Genomic DNA, 18,331 nt, shown 5'->3' on the forward strand with positions numbered 1-18,331 from the left:
TAAACTTTTCACTTTCAGGTGATTTACCAAGTGCCCAGTAATGACTTTCACATTTCATTTGGCAATTTATCGAGTTCCTTGTAGACAGGGTTGGGCACGCTGCATTAAATCGAAATTCGCACTACCACTAGGGCTTTAGTGGTGGTGCATTTCAAATTTCACTACCATTATATGGTCAGTGGTAGTGCATTTCAATTTCACTACCACTATATGGTTAGTGATAGTGCATCTCAAATTTCACTAGCACTACATAGTGATAGTGAAATAGCATTTTCACTATCACTATCTGGTTATCGGTAAGGGAACGAAAATCTCACTATCACTGACTAATTACACTGATTTACAAATTTAGAAAAAATTGGCAATCTTTGATTTTAATACCCATTTCCTTACAACAGGTCGACCTCATTTGTAAAGAAATAAATGTTCTACCAGCATGCTGGCAAGTTATATGATTCGAGCCTGATGATACAATCACTTGATGGAGCCAGCAAGTTGGTGTCGTATATTTCCCCTTTTTTTGGTTGGATAAAATATGAGCTCTTTTCCAGAGTTCAGCGATTCTCTGTACCATTACTTATTGAAAATGTTTGCGCGTATACTTAAATATGTATATGTAAAATTTTTGCTACCGTTTTTAGTCACAACGACTTTTTTTAGCTGCTTTTTAGCCCTTTTTTAACGGAATTTGACTACCGCTAAAAATGATTCGCGGCAACACTGATGCCACTCGGTACGGCGATCACATCAACTACGAGTACATATCGCACACCGGTTTCAAAGGGGTCACAACTCAAAATTTGACATTTTGGAAATTATGCGCTAAAAATGTACCCAGAGCATTTCAACAAAAGCTGGAGCAAATTTTTGTTACAATTTGTTAAAAAATTCCTAAGGTAAAGTCGCCCCTCCCCATATGATTATGCTACGAGCTAGCTTTTCGCATTTTCTGAGGAACGTATTATTTTGAGTGGTGACTCTTTTGAAGACGGTGTGCAATATGTACATATACTTGAAAATAGATAATTGCGTCTCGGTCAAGCTGTTTATAGACCTTTTCTTTCTGTGGGCAATTCAAACCGACCGCCGTGTTTATTCATACCAAAATTAATTTCGCGGAACGCCGGTGACTTTTCTAAGGAAACCTTGGGTTCCGCGGAACCCACTTTAGGAAGCTCCGCTCTAACGACGCTCAACTTGTTTGTATTATATATTTTGTAATATATAAATGCATTTATGTCTGGCACGTATCAAAAAAAGGACTTTCAAAGGACAAGTAGATTTTTAGAAAAATAAATAAAGTCAAAGGACACCATCACACAGTGGTCAATAAATGGGATTTAATGTTCATAATTCACGGGAGCCTTCATTTCTCAACCGATTTGACTAATTATTTTTTTAAACGAAAGCTAATAAAATTTGCAAGAGACTAGTTGAGCCCAATTTTCGAATTTGTATTTGTTTGTATTCAATTTTTTAGTGCAAAGTGCAGAAATTGCGCCAATTTTGAAGAAGACCGATTCTCCGTTTCCTGCTAATAAAAGTTTCATAATAAAAACTAGTTAAAAACAATTGTAGAGTTCTCCTAAAACAAAAAATAAATAAAAAGTAATAATTTGAAATGTTAAAAAAAAAAATGTTACTGTTATTAAAAATCAACGCCAACTCTTAGCGACTTGCAACTTGCACTTTATTATACTAAAATTTAGTAATCTATAAAACTGCATACCTAAAATTTGTATAAAAACTAAAAACAAAAAAAATAATTTTGGTAGCATTTTTTTTATAACATTTCAAATTATTACTTTTTAATTTTTTTTTGTTTTAGGAGAACCCTACAATTGTTTTTAACTAGTTTTTATTATGAAACTTTTATTAGCTGGAACAGGAGAATCGGTCTTCTTCAAAATTGGCGCAATTTCTGCACTTTGCACTAAAAAATTTAATACAAACAAATAAAAATTCGAAAATTGAGGTCAACTAGTGTCTTGCAAATTTTATTAGCTTTCATTTAAAAAAATAATTAATCAAATCGGTTGAGAAATGAAGGCTCCAGTGAATTATGAACATTAAATTCCATTTATTGACCACTGTGCATCATGAGCAAAAGGACTGTCCTTTGAAATAAAGTACAGATGGTCACCGTAACTATAATACACTCTCACAAAACATAAAATTTGAATTTCACTATTTCGTTTCTGCTGTGTATTGCATGCATCCACATCACTTTACCCGGACAAGGTGGTACTAAAATAGCAAATGACTTAAACCCCGTAAGAACTGTTGCCAACTTGGTGCTTTTCGCACTAAATTTAGTGCTTTTCTTAATTCAAAACGCGAACATTTTTTAGTGATTTTTTTTAGTTTGAAGGCACCAAAACTGTAAATCTGAAAAAAATGGAAGTTAAATTAAGAACAATTGGAAGTTTCGTAAGGAACTTTACAAAAATTGTAACAAATCATGGCACAATGGGTAGGTTCAGATGGCGCAGCAGTTGAGCGCTACCGTTGCTAAAAAATCAGTGATCGTAATGCGTCTTCTGAACGGATTGATACATTAGCTGTCAAACTCAACAACACACAACAACGTCCATGTTGCTGGGATCAGGAATCGACCTTTGGGCTGAATTTGTTATATTTTTTACGAATACTAAAAAAGCACCAGCATCTCCTAAAAAAGGCTAAAATGAATAATGCACTTTTTTAAAAAGGAATAATCGAGTAGGCAGGTTATTTTTACACAAGATTTTTTCCACTATGCGCCTCTGGATGCGTTCAAATAAGACACTTTAAGAAGGGAAATCAAATTTTGTCATGTTTCAGGTGTTCCTTTAGTTCACGAAATCATAAAAGACTAGAGTGTAGATTTAAACTTCAACATAGTTCATGAAACTTAATTTTTTGTTGTTACTTTCGTTTGATAGGAATTGCAGAAAAAAGTAAGCAAAACGAAGGAAGATTTGAAAATAAGAACAAAAATGTTTACATCGCGTCGTTTGGACGAAAATATTTGAATTTATAGAAAACAGAATAAATTCGACCGTCAACTTTATGGCCTTAGACCGCTGCAACACTGATTGCAGAAATGAATTTCTAAATAAATAATGAAGATTAAAGAATAACCTTCATAATTATCTACGTTTTTCTCATATTACCACTTACGTTTTATCTAAATTTTCTAAGCTGTTAAATCCCATAAACAGTATTTTTAAACGTACGAATGGGTTATATGTATGTACTACTTGAAGTAAAAATACTTTAAATTATTTAGTTAAGGTTGACATCAAAATCATACAAGTTTCACAACTCTAAGGGACCCCGCACATTAAGCGTCTAGTCATAGTAGTGTAATCGTTCCGGCATACTAAAATACAAAGCTTTTATGCCGAACACATGTATTTCAATGAAGCTCTGCATATTACGATTCATAATCACGTCTGCGCCTAATCATGAAGCTTCATGAATCGAAGTGCCCAACGTTGTAAGACGCTTGCTGTTTTGAAATCGTCGTTGGTTTACTTTTTTGTTTTGGTATTAAAAATTATTTGTCATTTCAATAGGAAATAATCGAAAATAAATGATTTTGTACTAAAACTCGTGCCAATTGTATTAAACCATAAACGTTTATGCAATATTTTATTGCAGAAATATCCGCGAAAGTGCAACACTAATGACGGCCAGAAAATGTGTATTGTGTGGGCCACCAGGACTTGTGCAAATCTTGCAAGTGTGCAGAAAGGGAGTCGTCATGCGTTCGTTTCGGCATGACGAAACAATTACTCTTCTACGATTAGGCGCAGAATGTGCGGAGTGCCTAATGCAATAATTTATTTGTGAATTACTTTTATCTCATGCAATTAACCACCCGAACAAAAGCTAATTTAAAACAGCCTACATATTTGTTCATGAGACATCGTTATTTTTCAAATGAGTGCGGCCATTAAGATTTTATCACCGCATTTTTTTCATTGTTTACTTTTTTACTTCTTTCAACATACTAAGCGCTTTATGATATTTCTAAATCCCTTTTAAAATATGTACATATACCTCCCAACGATATATTTATCTTGCTTATATTATAAGTCTAGTAGTCTTTATTTGTGCTAGAATAAACTACAGTATTTGACTTTGCATTATCTTCTTCTTTCCTTTCTCTTCACTTCATCAACAGTGAATATTATCACTATATCATATGGAGGCTTCTGTGGTTGGCCATCTGCAAGTTTCTTACAACTACAATCAGATGAAAGCCCACTCGAAACTGGCCCCATGTCGAACTCTGACACCGGATGGGTGGGGTCTATGGTGTGCGTAGGTGGCGCTTTGGGTACAATGTTCTGTTCGTGGTTTGCCGATCGTTATGGCCGAAAGAAATGCCTGCTGATGGTGGCGTTACCATCTTTGGTGAGTATACTTTTCAGCAAGATATCTTTTGTACTTATATGTATGTCCTGCAGAGAGTGCAATCAATGATAAAATTTTAAGCTTTGGAAAATCAAAATCAAAATTTTGAGAATTTGCTTTCACTCGTATGCCGATTTGAATTTAATCTCATTTTTGGCGGTTCGGTTGAAGTACAGTCAAATTACGAAATATGTAAAACGGTTTCGAATCTAATTTTTGGCTAAAGGAATCTGTAGTAAAATTTAGTAACCATTTTTTCCTAGTACATTTTAACCTTTTAACCAGAAATGGGTTTTTCGTCCCAGTTTTACAAAAAAGTGGCAGTTTGATGTTAAGGACGTTCCACAAAAATGTTAAACATAAAATTTTACTAGGGGTTATCAAAAACGAAATATTTTTTTTCTTGAAAAAACGTTGCCAATCTTTGTTTTCAAGATGGCGGCGATTCCACAGCTCCCTGAGTCCCCGAAATCAAGTTTTAAATTAAAAAAAAAAAAACAAATGAAAAACATAAACAAAGTCTTCAGGTTACCAATTTTCGAACCTAATTTGACTATACTACCATTGTTATACAAAAAAAATAAAATAAAAATTTAAATAAAAAAACATTTTTTTGTTGGAAAATATTTTTAAGTACGAGTATTTAGCTTCAAGGCATTACAATATATAAGTACATTGGCTTATAACTCCGAAAGGTTTAAACTATATTTTAAAAAGCTAATTTTTTTTATCTAGCGTATTTTTTAAGAAATTCTGCATTAAATATAAACCTTAGCTTAATTGAAGTAAATTTGTTTTTATAGGCTGGCTGGCTAATTATACCGTTTGCCACCACACCTACACACTTATGTATTGCACGTGTGTTTGGCGGATTTGCTGGAGGTGGCATTTTTACCGTAGTTCCCATCTATACCACCGAGTTGGCGCAAGATCAGTGAGTATGCCTAGTTTATAGACATAATTTTCTATCAGATGTGTTTACGCCAGTAGGTTGGCAGTTGCTAACTATATGAAAAAATTAAGGAAAAGAAATACCTATCACGGTAAGACTCGAGTTGGATTATAGGCTCCAATTTCAGATTGTCGACCATCAAGGCTTACCATTTACATTTTTTACTTGTAAGCTATAACTGAACAATGTTGCTATACTCGATGAATGACCTTAATTAACTCGCCAGATAAAGTTATTTACTTAAGTGCTCGTGCGAACAAAAAAGGAATCATGAAAGTTTTAATAATTTTATTTTATTTCCAAACAGTGTTCGTGGAATCTTGGGCACAATGTTGATATTAACATTCAATTTCGGTATACTCTGTGCTTTTGTGCTGGCGTACTTCTTTACATACCGTGAGGTTGCTTGGATTCTATCATCGCTGAGTTTTGTGTTCCTGCTGTGTTTCTCTTTCCTGCCGGAAACGCCACAGCATCTAATAAATAATAACAAAATTAAAGTAAGTACTTATCAAGGCATCTAGCAACTATGAAAGTTTGATCGTAGGATACAATTTATTGCTGTCCAGCTGTCATTTTGGTTGCTAGATATAAGTTATATCCGCGGCAATATTTGTGTGTGGGGTTTTTATATCTTCATAAAAGCATTTGTAAGACGTATTCTAAAAAGTATTTTTGCCGGATTTAATAACTTAAAAAAGTTTGAAAATATGCCATTTCACATCTAAGTGCATAACAACAAATTTTTTAAAAGAGAAATTAAAATGTAACTGTCAAACTACCAAATTGCCGTCAATAGATGGCAAGATATAAGCTCTGATACATGTTGCCCTTGAAGAGCAATAAGCGGTCTCCATTGGCTATATATATTCTAACATATGGATAAAGATCAGGCCTGTAAATAATGTCGAAATTCGACAGTTTTTCTAGTTTTTAGGAGCTTTGGAGAGGTTTTCTAACTTAATACGTAGCAAAACTTATACGGTACAAATTAACTTACCGGAAAATCTTCTGCTTTGGAATTAAAACGTAACTAATTTTTTTATCTTAGAAGGTCTTTGGAACTTCGGCAGGACTTGGAATTGATCCGATACATTCCAGTTTATCGATAAATTTCAATGATTTGATACATATCGACAGTTCGATGAATTTCAAAAACACTAAAATCCGATAACTCAGCAAAATGCCTTAACTCGACCAATTTCGATAACTGTGATTTTCGAGGGCTCGATAACTTTCGATAACTCAAAACGTAAATTTTTATTTTTGACAAGCTTTCGAAAAATTTTGATAACTCGTAACACTCTATTAACACGATAAAATTCGATAAGCAGTGATAAATCGATAAACTTATATAACCTTGAAATTTCGATAAATCGATATACTTTGAAAATTCCATAAGCTTCTATTCGATGAATCAACCAATTTCAGTAGATCAAGAATTATCGATAACTCCGTAAGTTGAAAGAACTCCATGCACGACATAAATTTCGTTAAGTCTATAAATAATGATAATCCAATAAATATCGATAACTTGCAACTTCAACTGGAATTTAACTTGACAAATTTCGATAATCCCACACGTTTTTATAGCTCGATAACTATCCGTAAATTTCGACAACTAAGTTTCTGCGTCTATAAATTTCGACAACTCAATAAACATTGATGATTGATGATTTGAATAATTCGATACGTTGCGTTAACTTACAAAGCATGGATAAATTTCGATAATTATAAACTTCGATGATTCGATAAATTTCGGTAACTTTTATGGCTGAATTTATTTCGATTCCTATCGGAAAATTCCAATTCAGTTACCCTAATTCTTTTGTGTTTCTTATTGTCTCCATTTTCGCCTTTATCTCCATTTTCGTCTTTATCTTCACTTTTACCTTCTTTTTTGTCTTCATCGTTATCACTTGTTTCTTCATCTTCATGTTTATCTTTATTTCAAAGTTTAATTGCAAATATGGACATTTTTAAACGACGAATTTCAACCAATTTCGAAACTATAAAAACTCTCCTCATCTACAGAAAATTACCTTTCCAACGGTGTTTTTGGGTTTTAAATCGGTAAATTTACCTTGACCTTCATCTTTGTTTGTATCTTTCAAATTTTTTCTTTTATCCTTTTCTTTATCTATTCACGTAGATGAGATGAGGTGCGACGACGTGATAAGATGTGACGTTGTGATAGGATGTCATGTCATGTGCTGTCATATCCTGTGATGTCATGTCGTATGATGTCATACTATATGATGTCATATCATGTGATGCCACGTCGTGTAATGCCGTGTCATGTCATACGATGTCACATCATGTGATGGCATGCTATATATTGTGATCTCATATCATATGATGTCATGTCACGTGATATCGTGTGATGTGATATAATATTATGTGATGTAATATCATGTGATGTCCCATCATATTATGTGATATAATATGATGTGATGTCATGTTATGTGATCACATTCCATGTTCCGATAATTATATCGATAACCCTATCGATAACTGTGTTGATAAAAATACTGATAACAATATCCATAAACATATAGAAAAATATAACGAATGCAAAATCGATTAATTCATCGATAAATATCACAATCATCAGTATCTATCACTATACATATCGATAACAATATCAATTACTAAATCGATTATTATACCGATAACAATATTCATTATCAATAACAATATCGATTATTTCATCGATAACAATATTGAGTTTTTTATCTATAAAAATATCGAGTTTTATATCGATAACAATAAAATTCCTCTCCTTGTTTAAATTTACCTTGATCTTCGTTTTTGCCTTTATCTCTAGTCATCTTTGTTTTCGTTTTTATTCTCAAACCGCTAAACCGGTAAGAACCATTTCCGTGTGCATTATTCCCCTTTAATTTGACAATCTACTCTCAACCAACCAACTGCCGCTAAAGAAGTTTCACTTTAAAAAGTCAAGAAATTTCCTCACCCTAGTTCTTATGTGTCTGTCATTGTCTCCATTTTCGTCATTATCTTCACCTCTGCCTTCCTTTTTTTACTTCATCGTTATCATTTATTTCTTCATCTTCATATTTGTCTTCATTTCAACGCTTAATTTCAAATACAAAGTGAAACAACTTGCGAAAACATGTCAAATTGAACATGTTGCAACAATACCCTGCAGTAAATCGCGCTAGTTCAGGACTAGCGCAGAACTAGCTCTTTAAGAGGCGGTACTGGTTCTCGATCTATCCCAACGCAACTGTCTCTTTTTACATGGCGATGTCCTACGAAGTGGAACTTGCCCCCTCTGCCGAACTTTCGAACTAGTTCTAAACTGGTTCCATTTTGGACAGTTCTGGGACAGTAAGTTTTTCTTTGAGAAAAAATTTTAAAACTCGATTATTAGATTATTTTTCTATTCTAAACTGGTTCCATTTTAGACAGATCTACGACAATAAGTTTTTTATTAAAAAAAAATTCTGATTTTTCGATTTTTTGATATTTTTTCGTTTTTTCTGTTCTTTTACAGATTGCATTCTATTACATTTTTATTTATTTTTTTATTTTGTTTATATTATTTGATCACTTTCTCTTAATTTTTTAAGCGACACTCAACAATTCGAATTTCTTAAATCTGAAAATCACAACTGCCTCCACCGCGATTTGAACTCGTGACCAACGATATTAGAGTCGGAGGTCTTCGCGCTGAACTATTTTCGTGTTGTGCGAGAAGTGAGAATTTGTGCATTTACTTCTCAACAGAGCACAACTAACACACCGAGCAGAATTGCATCTAGATGCTCAAGCAATATTTCTGCATCAAAAATAAAATTTTGAAAAAAATGTCGCTTACGTTAGTTTGCCGGTTAGTGCTCGATATCTCTCCTTTTAAAACAATCAAATTTAATAAATAAACGAAAATTAAATTAAAAAATGAACGAACGGTACAGATGTGATATGACGAAAAAATTTGCGCGTATTATGAATTCATGTGTGCATATGTACATATGTACATACATACATATGTACATACATACATATGCACATAGATTACTAAAAGAAATACAGAACCGAAGATATCAACCAATGCTTCCCATATACCAAACGAAAGGAAAAAACTTGAATTTTTGACTAAAGAAAACAAAAGCAAAGTCATTGGAACGGTTTTCGAGCATTTTTGTAATAAAAAAAATTTGCTAATTTTTTCAACAATTTTTTGCCTTAAAATGCTCAATATTTGTTGAATTTTTGTAAAATTTGTACGTGATAATATTTCAGTTGCTCCAAAAGCCTATATCTCGAAAATGAAATTTATATTTGGAAATCATAAGTTGCTAGAGCACTTTAAAAGCTCACAATTGACCCCAAAATAAGCCGATATTTACCGTTGTTTCTACGACAGACACCAAATTGGTTACTTACAAAAGTGAAAACGCCACACTTTTCTTTGAGATCGCTTCATTAGTTTTCGTGCAATAAGCGTTTTCGTGAAGCTCTAAAAATTACAACTACAACATTTGCGCATAGCCTCCATATCGAAACGCAAGACGTATTCTACGTCACAAAAAAGCTATACACCCCGTTTATATACATTTAAGCACGGATCACACGATTTGTAAATTTGTACATTTTGGCAGTCACATAGTGGTATTGTCTAGAAATAATAAGTTCAGCTCATTAACAACTTTCCAAACCACACTACTCCGTAACTGTAAAAATGTACGAATCTGTACAAATGTTAAAATCGTGTGATCCCTATTTTAGTCAAAAACATTCATATTACCATCAACATTCCTCTTACTATTATCACTACAATAGCCATTACTATAACTAATACCATAAGTATTTCTACGGGTAATGGTAATGCCCTTAACAGTATCGTAACAGTCTCCATAAATATATTTAAACGCCGCTTTATTAAGATTATGTATTGTTAACATTTTCAGAAAGCGGAGAAGTCTTTGAAATATTATCGCAATATACGCGCTCTTTCACATGAGTTGCCTGAAGATTTCAAATTCGAATTGGACAAATTGAAAGGTGAAGGCAAGCAGGATGCTGAAGATGAGAGCAATTCACTTGCCTGGAAAGACATAAGTGAGTTTACTTGAATTTAGCTTTTCTTCTATATCGTGTGTTGTACTTATTTAGTTTATTCCCCTACTCTATACTCGAAAAAACAGATAATCCTACCACACGCAAAGCGTTTATGATTGGTATTGGAATTATTACGCTTATGCAGTTTTCCGGCTGTTTCGCTATGTTGAATTATTCTGGCAATATCTTTAGAGAGTCTGGTTCAAGTCTTTCACCCATAGTATCGACAATAATTGTTGGTGTGATCCAACTGCTCGGATCTTATACATCCACTTTGCTAGTGGAACGCGCTGGTAGAAAGGTGAGCCTCAATTAAATAAAATATTGACACTGAGTAATTTTCTTTATTTACATTCTAAGGCTTTACTGCTCATTTCGACCGCTGGCGTAGCTTTGGGCCACATTATATTCGGCACCTACACATATCTTAAGGTGCTCGAGTACGAGGTTAGCGGGTTTTCTTGGATACCAGTGTTTAGCTTCTCATTCACAATATTCATTGCGAGCGTGGGTTTAATGGGGCTGCCATACTTGGTTATTGCGGAAATAATGCCTCTAAAATTACGCAGCTTGGGCTCAATGACCTGCATGATGACCATGTGGATTACCGGAGTGTTCTTGCTAAAAGTAAGTATCGTAAAAGATATTCTCTTTCCCACTGGATAAATAATTGTAGGCCTACTTTTCTTATTTTTGTATGTACATAGTACTTGCCATTGATGGCGGAGCTTATGGGAATGCACGGCATGGTCTTCGGATTCGGTGGAATTTGTATTGCAGGTTGTATATTTCTAATTATTTATGTACCCGAAACCAAAGGAAAAAGTATTGATGAAATCCTACAGAACTTATAATACATATTGATGCGACGAAAAATAGTCACTTTTACAGCAATAATGATTCTCGTTGCTCTGTGAGCGATATTTACTTACTTTCATACATAAGTACTTACATGTAGGAAATTAAATTGCATTTTTACATATTTTTTCAGAATTTTAATTTTATTTAATTAAGCAATGTACAAATTTTGCTCAGATTGACTATAAGTTTTATTAAGTGTATCACAGATTGTAAGGGGATTTTCTGAACAAGTTGTGCTTTATACTATAAAATAGTTTTAAAATAAAGGGGTTATACTCAAAAGCCTTATTTATGCTAAACTATTGAATCTTGTATACATATATATGTATGTATGCATGAGAGTCCGCATTTAATTTATCGTACATCCTATGTTAGTCAGACGGGGAAAACGGAAACCATGTATGTACACCGATGGGCAAGGATGGAAAAGGAGTTGGCCCGGGTCCTAAAGCGAGTACCTGCAGATCTTGCGCTTGCAGAGACATTCAGGGGGATATCTTTGGCATAGTAAAGGCTGCTCGTCTTAGGCGGAGGCCATGCAATGAGCGGCTGAGCGGTGGGTGGCATTTCTGTATAGCACCGCTCAGCTGCTCATAAATGCAGCTCGTTACGTGGCCACCAGTATTGCCCTTTTGCTCCATTTACTTCAAAAGTGATACGTGTTTATGCAACTTTTCGGAAGATACTTTATTTTATTACATTACAAAATACAAAATACAAAATACGAAATGTATACATATGTATGCCAGAGATGTAGCCACGCCGTAAAACCAACTCTGGATACCCAAGTCCCTGCAAAAGCTCAATGACTCTATCCCAACGTAAGCAATCAAACTCCACCTTAAAATCGACAAATATGCAAAGAAAATATTCACTGACACTATTTCTTACACAATTTTTTTACATTTAACCACGCGTCCTCAATACTGCGTCCTTTCCTAAACCCATACTACGTATTCGACAGGGGATAGCCCTGTAAGCTCCCGAAGGCGCTCAACTATGACCTGCTCCAGGACTTTGTCAAGTACTGGAAGGATGATACTACAATAGGATCGTCGATTACTCCCCACCCTATCGGGCGACTTCAGCAGAACAACGACTCTAGCACATTTCCATTCAGAAGGAAAATAACCTCCAGATATTCTGGAGTGAACTTACACAACAATTTGCATATCGCTCCGTTAATCAAAACCTGGGGACTTACTATACTTAACCAAGCCAAGTGCCTACCCCAGATCCACAACATCTATTGGAGGGACAGGCACCTCTTGTGCATGAGGAACCTAAACATCAGCCTTGGAAAAGAATGCACCTAACAAAGCCCCTGCACTATCTCCAAGTTGATAACACTGAGTCACCAACTTAAAGAGAGATGTTTTCCTCACCCCGACGATCCCAACAGATCCTATAGACCATCCCCCAAGGATCGTCCCTACTAACACCCACAAATCTCCTCCAGTAATCTTATTTTCCTTTATAGCAATCCCTTATACTCCCTCATTTCCTGATAAAATTCAGAACTTATGTGGCGAAGACCCTAATCCCCGGTACGTCGTTCACGTTGGAACTGACGCCTTACACGCAGGATGGACTTTCTTTTGTCAGAGAGCTATCTGGACCACCATTTAACTCAATTAGGTTGCTTCCGATCCAATTTCTAGAAAACCCCACTAGCTTTTCAATTTCTAGAACTAACCCCCCAAACAACTTCATTCAGACAAACAATTTACTCATCAACTCCCATTTCCCCAAACACCTTAAGTTCCTGTATTGCTTCCTATTCGCTCCGCTTATAATTCGCTCCGCTTATACGCCTCCCTCCCAATTGGTACCCAACCTAACGGTCAGGGAGGAGAGTAGAACAATCACAATTTGAATTGGATTGTGATCACTGACACCCATTCTTACTTGAATTCCCACCCAAATTGGAACGCCATCATCTCAGCCCTCTTTACCAGAGTTGGGATTATATCACTGGTATCCCTTGGTCTGTCAGACAACATGTCAACGCCATTGGTCATCACCCCCTCACCTAATACTTCACCCCGCTGCTAGCTTTGATATGCAGACGAATGTCGGGATGCCTTGCTGAACCACGTCGAAGAAGAAGCATTTTCATATAAGCTAATGACCACTGGTGTGTTACTCGCTACATGTGTAAACATGCCAGCAATAAACAACCGCCCAAACTCGCCCCCCAATCAGACGAGTCTAAAACCACACATTTCCGCATTTGACCATAATGCCCTTCCTGTCCGCACCTCCTACAGACATACTTCTTGGCTCTTCGCCCCACCGAGTTGAAGGCCCCGACCTTTCTCCCTCCGTTCATGACGTGAACTAGTCCCTCATCATCGTCAACGCATTATCCACGTTGCCAACCTGGTGACCCAGGTTAACAACCCTCGCGGACCTTGCCTCCAACAATACCAGATAGGAATCCCGAAAAAAAACTGATTATAATCCTCGGCTTTAGGTAGGACCCAGTAACAAGGCCCGCTTTATATAAACGCCAACATAACGGCCCGTTAAAACGGTAAACGCTCGTCGTAGACCACATCCCAATATACACTGGTATCGGTCACCCAAAAACCCGCCGACCGTAACAGTGTCCGGGATCATTGTCACTAAGATACGTGAAAAACTTATCATAAATACCGTTAGGGCATTGAGCATATTCAAGTATAAACCGGGGCACAAGAGAGAAACACCAATAAAATTCAATCGCTTCGCAAGGAACACTAATACTACATACGAACGCTTCGATCGCCATAACTAGAATGAGTGACAAAGACAATAATATGTTTTAATATATTAGTAAAGAAAGTATAAATGTATTGCTATGGTCACCACAAAATTAACTTGTACAAAAGCTCAGCTAGTCTAGAGTTAAGGGCCTGTTCGAGGCACGTCATGAAAGCGGCATTACTGCCGTACTGATGAAAAATGGCAACATTGTTGCAACTGCCCAACTGATAATACATTGCTAGAAATTCACACAGAACGCGATACTTTAATAATTCGTTCAACACTGCGGTTGTGATTAGAGATGGGCACGTGAGTAATTTTGGCTCACGTTCACGCACGCTCACGTTGATGGTTTTTTAAATCACGCACACTCACGTCCTACTATATTTTTTTTCAATCACGTTCACACACGCTCACGACGCCTATTTTTTCAATCACACACGCTCACGCACCGTTTCTCACGGACATTTTTTTGAAATTCAAACTTTACTTATATAAATAGTATTTCATATAAATAGCCTTTTATTACACAAGTATTATTACAAAAGCTTGGCCAAACGCCTAGCAAGGGTTGAAGGCACTATTATTATTTTAACCAATTTAACTATTATTTATTAGGCTTTAAACCCCAACTACGCAGCCAGTGTTGCCATTTTAGATGTTTTCCGGCTAGATTTAGCCGGTTGCAATAGCAAACAGCCGGAAAAAATTCAGTTAAGCCGGCAGCCGATTTGTTAGATAGTGAGCCGATTTCAATGTTTTTTGTTTTAAGCGAGTGACCCAAATACATATAAACTGAGACGCGTCATTTTAGCTGATTATAAAGTTACAAATTTTGCAGAATTTTCATGAATTTTACACAAGGTGTGAAATCTGTTTGTAGTATATGTTGTTTCTTAAGTAATGATCTACATATTAATAAAAATTATTAACATTTATTATTATTAATTATAAACTTAAGAAAAATAGGCAAAACTTGCTTAAATTTCGCGTCCCAGTTTATATTTGGGAGAACGTAGCGGGAATTTTCGTCATACAATTTTTGTTATGAATGTCCTAANTGATTAGAGATGGGCACGTGAGTAATTTTGGCTCACGTTCACGCACGCTCACGTTGATGGTTTTTTAAATCACGCACACTCACGTCCTACTATATTTTTTTTCAATCACGTTCACACACGCTCACGACGCCTATTTTTTCAATCACACACGCTCACGCACCGTTTCTCACGGACATTTTTTTGAAATTCAAACTTTACTTATATAAATAGTATTTCATATAAATAGCCTTTTATTACACAAGTATTATTACAAAAGCTTGGCCAAACGCCTAGCAAGGGTTGAAGGCACTATTATTATTTTAACCAATTTAACTATTATTTATTAGGCTTTAAACCCCAACTACGCAGCCAGTGTTGCCATTTTAGATGTTTTCCGGCTAGATTTAGCCGGTTGCAATAGCAAACAGCCGGAAAAAATTCAGTTAAGCCGGCAGCCGATTTGTTAGATAGTGAGCCGATTTCAATGTTTTTTGTTTTAAGCGAGTGACCCAAATACATATAAACTGAGACGCGTCATTTTAGCTGATTATAAAGTTACAAATTTTGCAGAATTTTCATGAATTTTACACAAGGTGTGAAATCTGTTTGTAGTATATGTTGTTTCTTAAGTAATGATCTACATATTAATAAAAATTATTAACATTTATTATTATTAATTATAAACTTAAGAAAAATAGGCAAAACTTGCTTAAATTTCGCGTCCCAGTTTATATTTGGGAGAACGTAGCGGGAATTTTCGTCATACAATTTTTGTTATGAATGTCCTAAATTTAGGTGTGAAGTTTTATTCGCTACACTTAGAAAATAAAAGAGCACGTGGAGCAAAACTCCCCAATAAACATTTTGGCGAACGTTCAAAAATGACCTTCGATATCCAATATGAATATCGAACTGAGAACCAACTCATAACCAACCTTAGTTTTTATAGTATATTGGAAATACACTTGAGATGGGTTCGAAAAAAAAAATGGAAACCATAGTAACAAGAGAGAAAGTCATATCCAGCTTATTCTCAAAGAGAAATATAAGAAAATCACTCTCTCTCATAAAAATGCCAATNTATTTTAAACTGATTTGAAATTTTAAAAATTGCCTGCACATCAGCATCAAAATACCTTTCTAATGATATATAATTGTTTATACCTTAGAAGTATAGTTTAGCCGTAAAAGGGGTGTAAAGGAAACATGATTGCCTATTTATATATAGATAAATCACGAGTAAAAACACTATTTCTTGGAGAGAAGTTACAAATTCGAGCCGCAAGCCATTGCCAGCAAGAATTTGCAATTAGGAAAAACATATGATTGTGGTACATGGTTGGATTTTTTGTCGACGATAATTTGAATACACAAGTTCGTTAGATTTAAAAATTTACAAACTGGAGCGATTTTAAAATGAAAAATGTAAGTTATACTTGAAAAATGTAAGTTAATACTTGAATTTGAAAGGTACTCGGCAAAAAAAAAATGTATTCTTAATCGGAATATTGCATTCCAGACCAGATCAACCAGAGTCGATATAGTAAACCCGACAAAGAAATTGAAACGTATGTTGAAGAAAGTCAGACTGACAAGATATACACACGTAGATCCTGTTTTTCCCCTCTGAAGGAATTTTCAAAATTCTATACAAATTTCTTTTTTTTTTAAATGCAACTGTGGACACTAGCTGACAGAAAAACTTGCAAATTTGCGCTCANAGTCATATCCAGCTTATTCTCAAAGAGAAATATAAGAAAATCACTCTCTCTCATAAAAATGCCAATCAGTGTTGCCAGAACTTTTTGGACGAACCGGCTAAATTGGTAAATAAAACCGGCTAAAACCAGCTAAAATGTTTCAACTAAATTTCACGTGTNTTAATCGGAATATTGCATTCCAGACCAGATCAACCAGAGTCGATATAGTAAACCCGACAAAGAAATTGAAACGTATGTTGAAGAAAGTCAGACTGACAAGATATACACACGTAGATCCTGTTTTTCCCCTCTGAAGGAATTTTCAAAATTCTATACAAATTTCTTTTTTTTTTAAATGCAACTGTGGACACTAGCTGACAGAAAAACTTGCAAATTTGCGCTCATACAGAAAATTGCAAGTTTCTCTACATGAGAGAGAATTTGGGTTCATTTTTTCTTACTATCTGATATTTTGGGTGATAATTTTCGCTGGATTTTCGACGAACAATGCTATTGTCTTCCCTACAAGGCCTTTTCAGACCGACCGATTCTCAAGATACTCAAATAGAAACCAATACAAATAAAAAACGCTGTAAAAAATTCCCTTCAATTTTAAGGGAGTATAACAACGACGACACAAAAGAACTGGTCAGATTTTTCAGAAATCCTTTCAAATCTGATGTAAAATATGATGCCAAAAGACTGAAAATATCAATTTGTCCCTTACTTTAAACCTTTGGGAGTGGGCAAAAATGATGTTTTGTAGTTAAGGCAGAATTGAATATGCGCTATTTGGGAAGACAATATCTAAATACATGTAATATTTATTCTGTTTGTTGGCACTATATCCAAACACAAATGCATCTTAAGTGTCTTAACAGTGAAACAATTTCTTATTTTCTAAGTTTGCGAATAAAACTTCGCACTTAAAATTAAGACATTTATAAGAAACATTTTATGGAGAAAATCCCTTCTTCGTTTAAGATTAAAATAAGCGAAATCGGCCCTATTTCATACAACCCTACCTGACATGAACATTTTCTCCACGATAAGGCTAATAGCCATTTGTAACAGATGTTGGGTCGCTTAGTCAAAAATGGAAACATATCTACATATTTGAAATTTAAGAAAACAAGGCAAATGTCAAAATCGGCTAAAAACGGCAAATTTTTTTTCTGCAAAACGGCTAACAAATCTGCCAGCTAAATCGAAATTTCTCCGGCTGGTTGCTATTGCAACCGGCTGAATCTAGCTGGAAAACACTGATTCCAATGGGTTGGATTTCGAGTTCATAAGGTTCCGTTTTACTGGAGAATGGCCTAGTTCTCGAATCGAATACTAACCTATTTCACATTCGTTATCGAAGGTGAGCCTCGAAAAAAGATTGTTTTTCGAATCATTTTCGAATTGTTAACCAAGCCGAATGTTTATTGGGTCTCTGGGAAGACAATACGTGGTACAAACATACTTTTTAAATTTTATAAAATGGAACTCTAGTAGTTTTCATTTTATGTGGATAATTCTTGTCACAAATACAT

General features: G+C 35.1%; 1 protein-coding gene across 2 annotated transcripts in view; it reads left to right on the forward strand.

Annotated features, from left to right (window-relative positions):
• Positions 1-11,943, forward strand: part of LOC108364270 (facilitated trehalose transporter Tret1) — a 29,852-nt gene extending 17,909 nt beyond the window's left edge. Inside the window, exons 3-9 of one of the 2 annotated variants that reach the window (XM_017617875.1) lie at positions 4,172-4,404; positions 5,208-5,338; positions 5,664-5,856; positions 10,294-10,444; positions 10,531-10,745; positions 10,805-11,071; positions 11,152-11,411. In XM_017617875.1, coding sequence (XP_017473364.1) covers positions 4,172-4,404; positions 5,208-5,338; positions 5,664-5,856; positions 10,294-10,444; positions 10,531-10,745; positions 10,805-11,071; positions 11,152-11,298 — 1,337 coding nt within the window. In that variant the 3' untranslated portion in view covers positions 11,299-11,411. Of the gene's footprint in view, positions 1-4,171; positions 4,405-5,207; positions 5,339-5,663; positions 5,857-10,293; positions 10,445-10,530; positions 10,746-10,804; positions 11,072-11,151 lie in introns of both variants that reach the window. The other variant, XM_017617876.1, reaches the window with a different exon arrangement.
• Positions 11,944-18,331: the final 6,388 nt, after the last annotated feature.

This window comes from Rhagoletis zephyria, unplaced genomic scaffold (assembly GCF_001687245.7).
Source record: "Rhagoletis zephyria isolate East Lansing unplaced genomic scaffold, Rhagoletis_zephyria_1.1 Rzeph_scaffold_01515, whole genome shotgun sequence".
Taxonomy (NCBI): domain Eukaryota; kingdom Metazoa; phylum Arthropoda; class Insecta; order Diptera; family Tephritidae; genus Rhagoletis; species Rhagoletis zephyria.